The following is an 11,519-nucleotide window of genomic DNA, read 5'->3' on the forward strand; positions in this document are numbered from 1 at the left end:
TGGTTTAGACATTTACATTGAAGATTTATCAGTAATATTTTTCGAAGCGGGTTTTAAAAGCGTTGAGGGAAAAGCTGCTTGGAGACGTGGCTAAGCAGAGCAGGACGGAGAGCTTCGTTGAGATGTTTACTCTTCCTTCATTCTGTCATTCGTACTGCAGCGCGGGAGCTTTCGTTGGTCGCGTGGCGTTGATCCCTCGCCGAGTAGAGCAGGGAGATGCAGCTTGAGCACGTCCGCTGTAGTCTAGATCACACTGCGGTTGTATACCGCTACATGGTTAACTAATTTATTGTTAAAACTTTACCTTTAAACTTTTAAACGTGAAACGGTCCTTTTCAGGGCGGGGATCACAGGATCCAATGAACAATTTTGTTGTGGGGGGAAACGGGAGTACCCCGAGAAAACCCACTTTCACTGGTAGAGCGCATTGAATTTTTTTATTTGTTTTGATACCTTTTAAAAATATTTCACTTTACTGTGAAAACGTGTCTTGGTCAGCTCTCTATGTTTCTTTTCAGTATGTGTGCTGAATTGTAAGAATTTACATTGCTTTCTTACCATTTAATATTGTAAAATATTTATGTATTTTAGGCCACACAGACATGTATAAACTAATACTTACTCTGTTGTGCCCAGTGTATATCACACCAAATAAAATGAAAAATTCATATGGTTTGTCTTCTGTGCCCATCCACCTCTCCTTACACATTCTATTCTCTCACCCTTTTTTCCCCCAGCATACTTGAATAAATCCTTCGAACAACTCACCACCTCCTCTTCTGTTGCCATTGGGCATCTGACATTCCTCCTTGTAGCTTCTGAAAACAATAGAACAAAACATCATATATTAAACACCTGGAATATGTTTTGCTGATGATTTAGTTTCAATACTATTTCAGTGACCTCTTGTGCAAAATTTATGTTATTAGTCCTTTGAACCCTCCAAATGAAAAGTAAAAAAAATTCAAACTCTTGAAAAACACAATATATATTATATGATGAACTCACTAGCTTGTGTAAATATTAAACTAGCCATTAATAAAGATACATGATAGTGGGTTTTGTGGCCAAGAATACAACCTTCAAGACACACTGTGTGCTATTAACAGGAGTGCTGATTCAGCATTTTTCCACCTTCTGTAGCTCGGACTGTGGTATTCCAAATTATCACATATTTTCAGTGGATGTGCTCTAATAGACTCTCACTTCACATACCAAATTTCAAGGCAATTTTGATTGAGTTTCTTCCTCTTTTTTTTTTTCTTCACACCAAAAGTACAGAGACTTTATTTGATAGAAAAACATACTTAACTTTCATGGATTTTTTTCAAATATAGTACACTGATAGATCTTTACAACCTACAATAAGGAGTCTCATTTGGTGTAAATATAAGCCACATGTGCAAAGTTGTTCAACAAAAATCACTCCAAATTAATGAACATTTTTGTGCATGCCTACGCAAATAGTCACTTTAATGTGAAAAGATATGCAGTAATGGTTAGGCCAAGCAAACTTGATTAACAGTTTCTAGCTCAAGTTTTCAAAATAATAATATGGATAGTTGGTAATTATTTATCATTCATTGCCAACTTTTCACTACAAATTTACTAACTTTTATGAAATTATCCTGATTAAAGAGAGTTTAGTGTCACGCAACATTCGCTTAAGCAATTAGCATAAATACTGATGCTTGATACAGCTGTATCGTTTGAATGGGTGTGATGACAAGAAGTTGTTAGTGTAAATTCCATGGCGTTATTATAAAAGAAGCTATTCACACTGTTTTAGAGAGGAAAAACTACCACCATATTTCTTAAAGAATCTGTTTGTTTCTGTCAATTGAAATATTTGTTCCAAATCATAGGGTTGTGATCCTAAAGCTAATGTTAGTTACTGTTGAGTGTCTCTTTTGTATTTGGTGCTGTTTGTTGGTGTGCACTGACAAAATGTCATGATATCTAGTCAAAAATATCTTAGGTGTGGAAAAAAGATGTGGCCAAAAAAGGATTTAGTGTGCAACATAAAGGAAGGAAATCAAAATTAGTGGCCAAACTGGTAGCTACAGTTATATTATTGATAAGAATTTTACAGCAAATATTCATTCATTAGTTAACTAGGCCACGTATTTTGTTTTGCCAACCATCATACCCAAAGTTGAACAAAAAATGCAGCCTGGCTAACTAATGAATGAATATTTGTTTATGAGACACTTGGCAACAGCTGGATCCTCTAGATACTGCTTGATTTCTTCGACGTCCTGTAATGTCCACAGAGAGAGCTCTATATATATTCTGGCATTTCTGCTAGTCCCTCCTCATTCACATTCATTGTCTAACAGCATTTGTAGTGTGGCATTCATGTTTGTCATCTGTGTATATCGTACTGTGGAGAAGTATAGTAATTGTATGAAACAATATTAAAAGTAAGAAACAAGCCTGTAATGTACTGGATGGTAGAACTTTTATAATACACATACATGGAATGTCCTAACTGTAAATAAAAGTATTACTCAATAGTGAAAACATCAGTATTTAACTAGTACTGAACATGAAGTCCATATGACTATGTTAACTCAACTAATATATAACCTTTGGTACTATGCTTTGAATTGATCTACATTTAGGTTTTATGCAATTACATCACAGTATGATGGAATACTAGTAACTGTTCATTCCATAAAAAGCAAAATAACTCAAATACTGCATATTAGCACATTTTGTATATGCATTTTGACATTAGATATCCCTATCATTACTCAGTCATGTTTATTCAAACATGTTCAGTCTTATTTCAGTAAGAGTAAAATATTGAGGCAACAAAATAATGTACATACGTGTTGCAGTGTTTGATAGATGTTGTGCTGAACTGATACTGTTGGAGCTGGGATGGTCACAGCTGGAGCAAGCATAGTTGCTGTCAGAGTTGGAATGGTTGAAGCTAGAGCAGGCATGGTCAGGGTTGGAGCCGGAATGATCAAAGTGGGAGCACGCATGATCATAGTCGGAGATGAGATGGTCACAGTTGGAGCAGGTGGGGACCATGGAGCTGCTGGTGGTGCCAGGATTGTTTTTATCTCCTTCCAAGGCACTTGTTCTTTTTCATCTCATTTTTCCACACCCTCTGAGCTCTCATCATCAATCATCATAGTGTTTGTTCTAATATCTAATATCAGCTTCTAGTATTATTATCTACACGTACACAAAGATCCTGCAGTATGTATAGGCACAGCACATCAAGTTTTAGAAGAGGAGTTGATAAAAAATCACACTATTAATGCTAGTACCAGGTCTAAATTGTTTGATGATTAAATAGACGGTTTTCTATGACATACGTATATAAGAACTAGACGCTATACATTAGACATACCTAGTCCAAACTGCTGCAACAGTTGCAAGGCCAAAACAATGAAAGAGCCTTAGTTATAGCTCAGACTCAGTTTTCGGTTTAGCACAAAATGAAAATGACCCAGTCAGGCCACACACCAACTTTATATCCTAGTATATTTTGTCTACAATCTCTCGGTAATTAGTGGACCATAAAAAGGGGATATAACGAATGTACATTGAAACAAATTTCCACAAAATGACTCTTATAATGTGATATTAAAACATAGATCAATGAACCTTTGTTTGTTTCAATTTTTTCTGCACAAACGTTGACTGCCCAGCAGTATTCTTGCATGAATGCTTACCATAGATACATTCATCTTATCAAAAATTAAGAGTGTAAAAACAAAAAAAATATATCTAAACATTTTTTTATCAGAAAATTATTTTATTTTGCGTTGCCAACAATTCACGGTGCACAACTTGCATTGCATTGTGGGATACCAGAACTGTACAGTAGTTCTTTTCAAATATCAGAGACTCCTGCTACATTGATTGACAAGGGCACCATGGTTAAAGAAATCAACAAGAAAGTTAAATAATAAAGGTACAGGAGCATGTGCAGTATGTAGTGTGTGTGTGTTACAGGAGCATGTGCAGTATGTAGTGTGTGTGTGTTACAGGAGCATGTGCAGTATGTAGTGTGTGTGTGTTACAGGAGCATGTGCAGTATGTAGTGTGTGTGTGTTACAGGAGCATGTGCAGTATGTAGTGTGTGTGTGTTAGAGGGCTTAAATGGATGTTAATTACAATTGTGTAAAACAAGTTACGTCATTTCGGTTGACAAGAGTAATAATGAAATTTAGTAAGTAATATATGACAAATTAACAAAAAATAAAATCTCACAATGGAGGACTTTTATGTATATATATACACACACACAGATATATATATATATATATATATATACATGTGTGTGTGTACTATAGTTGAGAATGTGTATGGGGTCATGTACACATATCCCTGTCAGGGTCATATGAATGATTGAAAACACAAATATGTTTCCCATTTAAATACTATATGTACATATATGGGTGGCAATTCCGATTGAGGTGTGCTATCATCATGGGTGGCAAGCTAATCTATCGCCAAGGTTGCAAACTTTGTTATGTGGGAAGAGCCCAGACATAAGCACTAAATTTCTTGTTTTCACTGTATATTTTTTATTCATTGTTATAAAAGTAACCAAAATGTAGAAATTAGAAACTTATTAGGTTAAATAAGAAAACTTCAATGGAAGAAAGTTAAAAATGGAACAAATTCTCGTGATGCTGATATCTTAGTGCTTGACTTGACTGGTTGTTTGTCTACACTGTGATAAATAGATTTAGCATATTCTGATAAAAGTTGTAAAGCAGTATAAATAAATTATTAGCTTTGATTGTAAGAATAAATAGTGTCACAATATACAGTCATTTTAGAAAGAAAGAAAGAAAAAAGGGTAATTTAGATTTTTTTTAACTTTTCATTTTCCCCCACATTGCTGATTTTGCTAAAGTTATTGTTAGAGTAGAAACAATAATAGTTAAAATATAAAGTTTTCCTGAAAAAACTTGTGATATTCATTTAGGAGGTACTAGGGCCTTTGCAAATGAAATTTGAAAGCTCTAAGATGGGAAGAAAAAAAATTTATATTCTTAATATGAATACCACCTAGCTAACTTCATAAATTCAGAGAAAAATCTATGGTATAAATACTCTATCAAAATCCGATTTTTTGTGTATAATAGACTTGTAATGTTTACTAAAAACTTGCCAAATTTTACACAAAAATATATTTTGTCATATATATTATTTAGCATATTCTTATGTGGTGGTTACAGGGCTGGTCAAAATGGCCAAGTCTGTAATACAGAGAGTTAATAAATGAAATGTATTCAAAGGTTTTTATGACCAGAATCTATGTGTCTTTAAGTTTGATTTTGTTGTGATACTTGTTTAGACCTGATTTCTCTGTGTGTTTCTTGTGATAGTCATTGTCTATTCTAGATATTTGAATGTATTCCACATGGTATGATGACCTATGGAATGCGCATTTTAAACAATAGCAGTTTCCAAGCTCGGGTATTTTTTTTTATTTTTAATTTATAGTGTTTTTTATCTCTGTCAGAGTACTCCAATCTACACACCTGCACAAACATGGTATGCCTTATATAACATCGTGAAGCTGTGTCTGTTTTTATTTGACATGAGTACATCTTACAGAGCATTTTGGTTGGTTTGGAAATGTATTTTGATGGTGTATTGATTAATTATTAATTAGTTGCTTCCAACTATTTCAATAAACAAACTGGCTTTATATTTTAGTATTATTCTTATGATTATTTTTATTATTCTTTTTTGACAGTGTCTTGTAGTGATTTTAACTCTTGTTTCTATGTACTTATGATACATGCTTCACCTGACTCTGTCCATAGAGAGTTTTCAGTTTCAGTTGTTTCTGGGTGGTAGGAGAAATGGTATAGGTAACTGTTAGTATGAGTCAGTTTCTTTAAAGGTTTGTTGTCCAACAGGTTCTGTGTTTTTATAAGCCAGACATATCAGAAGGGTAGTTTGTTTCCTTTACACTTGTCTTGTGAACTGCATTGATGGATGTTGGGTATTTTGATTATTATAAAAGTAATTTCAGACATGCAACAGGACTGTGACTCTAGAGCACAAATGTGCTATGTATGTACCTCAATTAAAGATCTGATATTGTTGGAAGAAAAAGTAATGTTTCTTAAAATATTTTGATGAAAACCTGACATATGATAAAATATTGAGGAAACTGATTGAAGTGCCAACTTGCACCTCACAAAAGTTTGACTTCTGTAACTGGAGGCCGTATAGACTAATCATTTGGAGTTCAACTTTATTTTAAATCCAGGTTTACAGTCTTGAGTGGAGTATACAAGTCACTAATTCTAGAAAGTTTACAGTTAGAATAACGAATTGACTCTGGGATTCCAATCATAACACTTTAATTCAAATTAAGATACTTGGCTACATTGAGATTACCGAAAGTATATTGAAAAGTTTCACTGTTAAAGCTAATACATTCTTCAGTCTGAGCAAGTATTTGTCCATCAATTAGACTTTTCAATAATACTCATAAATTTCTTACTACAACTAATAAGTTATCAGTTATCAAATTAAGTGAAATATGCTCAGACATAACTTCTTAATAATTATCAATTTTACATCAAATTCCTAACTACACTATTCGACTGAGAGATAACATTAGTTACTCACATGGAGCTTGAGCGGGAAAATTTTCTATGTTCTTCAAAATGGTCAATTTAATAAATGTTGAAGCACTTGGTGAGGCAGCTGGATAAGTTGGGTAAGGAATCGTCAATCACCAGGTTTGTTGACTTCTTTATACAAGCCAAGAGACTGACTTTTTGGCTAAAAACAGGATTTTTTATTCTCATTCTCCTGTATTTCCACAAGCAATCAATTAGCTCTACATGCTGGTCTTGCAAGTATATCCTTCAGATGATTGATTGATATTCACTGTCTTATCAAACCAAAACTAACTGTTAATTGGTTATGGCCAGAAGTTGTAAATAGGCCACCTATTTGCATGTATTTATCCTCTGCTTCCTTCTGATCAAAGTTCTGATGAGAGTCTCTGGTTTCTTTTCTAAATCTTTTAATAGAATTCATTTCTTGAAGTTAGTATAAACTTTTTCATAGCTTTCTCTCTACTACAGTTGTGTCTGTTTATGTAGATAAGATAAATGGTATGCATCAGTTTATACTTGACATATGTTCACAATTCTGTCTGGAATACATCGTAGTTTATACTTGACATATACATTTCCTTTCTTGGTCAAGCGTTGTTATATAACTTCTCTTACGCATTCACTAATTGTCTGTAACTTTCTTCCTATTGATAAAATTGTTATTTCCTATTCCTTAAAGTATTTGAAAATAGTGTAAGATGCCTCATAATGCTGCAAATGCTTCACTTCCATTTCAATTTTTAACACACTGTTTTTGGTCCATAACTAAATTTTCTTCTTCTTCTTGGATAATAACTAGATCATCACTGGTTATTAGTTCCTTAACCCTATCGAGATGGGTAGGGGTTAGAGGGTATGTCATCACGTATGTAGCTTTACTTTCAAAATTTTATTCAGCTATTATTTTATAAACGTATGTCAATATTGTAGATTATAATTCATATTTTAGTATTATACAGTAGTTAGTTTCTTAATTTGAAACTAAATATTTAAAAAAAGGCTAAATATATTGATTTTCATGTCACATAGTATGTGGCCTTCTGGGTTTGGTCAGATTACATTTTATGACACCCACAATACAACATCTATAGTTTTGTTTGACTTAGAAACTCAAATGTTAAATATTGGCAAGCTAGAATACAAAATAAGAATCTCCTCCTTTTTCTATTTGCTGAGATATTATGATATTTAGCAAACTCACCATATTGGCTCTGCCCACCACTTCATTTTAAATTTATCTTTTGCCTCTTCTTTAATTATGATAGCCTCCAACCTACAAACTCTACATGAAAAACGTACATGCCAGTCCCGAGTTCCCAAATAAAACCCTCTTGTTGCATTCATTACACCTAACAAATTGTGAACACTTAACTCCAACACTAGTCTTAACCACTGTATTTATGCTTACAACATGAAAATAAATACTCAATACCAATTATCAGTAGGCTATTGTTAAAACTGTTACTGTTAAGCCTAATGTTAAAAACCAATTATTTTTTTATCACTACTTTGTCTTTACACTAAATTAATAAAATTTATCTTTAGATATATTGAACTAAGAAATAGAACTTAATAATTTATTAGTCCAATAAACGTGATGTTAATAAAAAATTTATTTATCTTGTTTTATGATTTACCAGTAAATTGAAATATACCTAAGCCTAAAGTACTGTTACATGTTGTAAGCCTATTTTAACATTGTAGTAAAATTTACACCACTAAACTCTTAGTTAAAACTCTGACTGTCTTACTTTTACTTACCAATCTTATTATATCTAGTTATTATTGTGTTATTTAACCTAAATTACTACAATTATAATATTAATATTAAATAATTTTCAGAAATCTATATGAACTTAACTTTTCAACGTCTCCTCTCCTCAGTCTGCCTTCTACTGTTGATATACAAAACTTATCTGGATCTTCTTTTTCTTTGCTGTTGACTGTCAATGAAAGTTAAGCCTACTCTTTTATACTAATGATACTACAACACTAGATAATTTTTGTATTTCATTAATTACTGATCAAAATAACATAACACAGAATAATAACATAGAAAAAACAGTGTCCTATAAGTATCATGATTTTTCTGGCTGTTAAAAATTCAACTGAGCTCCATGATGTCTTTCTGTGGGAATAAAGTTTGAACTGAAAGCGAAATTGGCAATTCTCTGTACAGAAAACAATGTAATATAATACGTCATTTGTTAGAGTAAGACTTTGTCTTTCTATTGGTTATAAATAATGTAGTATTAAATGTCAGAGAGAACTGTTGGCAATTTCTGAAAGAGAAAATGTGACAGATGGGTATGCCAAGTGGATTTGATTTTCTAGTTTAAGATTGAAGGCTATAAATATTATGCTTCACCTGACTAATAACTATATTGTAATAACTAATTTACATTAAATTCCTTACTTCTCGCGAGGGTGGTAAATAAACTAAAGAAGAGTGGATACCTAGAGAACAAATGTCATAATTTTTATAGTAGGTTGTGATTGAGGTATTTTTTTATATTTCCTTATAAAATTAAGAGCTTGAAACATTTTAAAATTTGATTTATTGGCTATGTTTTGATGTCAAGTTTATTCATGTGTATATATATATATACTGATAATGAAGTAGTTTAAATTTTAAATTTAACTCTGTAAAATGTTGTGACATGCACACTTTAACCTATATGATGCAAAAGGATTAATACTTTTCTTAAGGACATGTTTATAACCAACAGAAAGAGCACATTCCAAACCAATTAAACCTGACAGGAGAAAATTGTGATTTAACTGAAAATGTTGTAATCTGTTGCTCTGAACAAAAATCAGATTTTTGTAACCCACATAGTTAGTTAGAAAGCTAGTTAAATTAAATTGGTTTTATGTTTAACAGTATAGTCATTTTTTGGTTTTCTAAAATGCATCTTTGGAATCTACAAAAATTAATTTGTCTTCCCCCACAACTTAAGAGTATAAATGAGGTTTAGCAAGTATGGTGCATGAATAGAAATCAGTTTTGTAATACATAAGTACTAGAAATCATTGTTTTTCTATATATTTTTTACTTATTATTCTATGTATTAAGAAAATAACTAAAAATTAAGCATTTATGAGTAAATAATAATGATATATATGTTATACTGCTAAATTTGACTACCCTAGGATGATAACTAACATTCAAATACCTACTGAGTTTATTGGACCACCCTGGACTTTGTACAGAGCCATATCATAAACATTTTCTTGCAGTTTTATTACTTTAGACAATTCTTGTTGCAGCTGCTGTACTGTAAACAAACCAGTAAATCCTTTTCCACTGTGTCCTCAGAGCTTGGATTATAATAAAAATAAACAGTCTATTGGCAGGAACAGTGATTCATTGCTTTATATTCAGTACAAATCAATTGTAATGTTTACTAAAAGCTTGAAAAATTTTGTGAAAATACACAAAACATGTTAAAAGCTATAGCATGGAAACTAGTGGTCATTTTGGGGTAATATGATTGGTGTAACCCACCTAGGCAGTAGCAAAATGGTTAAACATGTACGAGGGTTTTATTCTCTCAGTATTGTTATTTGCACGTTGCCTGTATCTCTGCTCACTATACCCCATGTTGTCTAGTGCTTTTATTAACATGTTTCTGCCTTGGGAAACTTCTAGGGAAACTCAGTTAAGTTAATTTGTTACCTTTCTTTGGATTACAAATAACAGAATATCATAACTAAATGACAACAAAAGTCCTAATAGAGCTCAAGACTTGTCGAGGCACCTAAATTTCAGGAGAAATTTTACATTCTTGTGTAGCTATATAAAGACGAAAATTTTATGGCAAGTAAATTAATGAAAGAAAAAAAATCTCAGGTTTGAACTGATTTACTTATGACTTTTTCAGCTTCAAAATCTTGAAAATCATTAAAAAATTAGTGAATAGTTAATTTTATAGTTCTTGACATCAACAACCTCTATAGTTTCTTGTTTTTAAACTATTTGAGCTCAAAATAAACCTTAAGTGAATGCAAAGGCTTAAGATGTGTGATTTAGGTCTATCCACTGACAAGTTATGTCTATGCAGGCAAGACATTTAACAATTTTCTCAATCTGAATAATTCCAACAGGAGGCTAAAATTCAGCAGTTAGTGCCAACAATTTTTTTTTTCTATTATTATTATTATTTCATCAAACACAATTAATACTAAAACTAGCATCAAAAGAAAATTTTAAATATCAACATTTAAGTTATAATTTTATTTTGGGGGAAGTTTGTGAGGATACATCATAAATGTTGTCATTTTCAATCTGGAATGTCGGGCTGGAAGGTGTTAATCTAACTGTGTGTTCTTCAAAAATTGCTTAAAAAACTATTATGCCATCAAAATAATTAAAACATTTGGAATCTTGTAAGCTTAATAATACTATATCCGTTAACGGATGGAATGTTGAAAGGGCAGTACATAAACCAATAGGCATTCTAATAAACTGATACTTCTCTGAAATTTATATAAAACAATTTTCTTAGTTTTTTTCTTTAATCTTAACTGCATTGTAAGATTATGGGGTAAAAATACTAACTGTGGGGTAACCTAAGGTCTCAAGTATGTTTGATAATGAGTATGCATTCTTGAATGTACTTGTTTTAGCCTCCTAAAATCAGTACAGAATCTCAAGTACTGTCACTTTTAATATCCAACACCACTGGATAGCATAAGAATTACTACTGTCTTTGTACTCTTTGTTCAGGTGTATATTTTATACAGTCTTTTAATTGTACACTGTGGTTCTCTGATACTCTATAGAGTCTGTGTTGTAGGTGTACTATCGTATGTTTTACTTTATTTGCACAATCATTAGAATCACCTTATCCTTTTCTATATTTCTCTCTCTCTCTATATATATATATATATATATACTTA

General features: G+C 32.1%; 1 protein-coding gene across 5 annotated transcripts in view; it reads left to right on the top strand.

The window, feature by feature from the left end:
- The window catches only part of LOC106467101 (coiled-coil domain-containing protein 125-like), a 118,271-nt gene that overhangs the window by 89,742 nt on the left and 17,010 nt on the right, over positions 1-11,519 (top strand). Inside the window, exon 10 of one of the 5 annotated variants that reach the window (XM_022395221.1) lies at positions 8,502-8,573. The exons of the other annotated variants lie outside the window; for them this stretch is intronic. Within the exon in view, the coding sequence (XP_022250929.1) occupies positions 8,502-8,519 (18 nt within the window). The 3' untranslated portion in view covers positions 8,520-8,573. Of the gene's footprint in view, positions 1-8,501; positions 8,574-11,519 lie in introns of those variants that run through there. 5 annotated transcript variants of the gene reach the window in all.

The sequence above is a fragment of the Limulus polyphemus genome, unplaced genomic scaffold (genome assembly GCF_000517525.1).
Source record: "Limulus polyphemus unplaced genomic scaffold, Limulus_polyphemus-2.1.2 Scaffold2489, whole genome shotgun sequence".
Taxonomy (NCBI): Eukaryota; Metazoa; Arthropoda; class Merostomata; order Xiphosura; family Limulidae; genus Limulus; species Limulus polyphemus.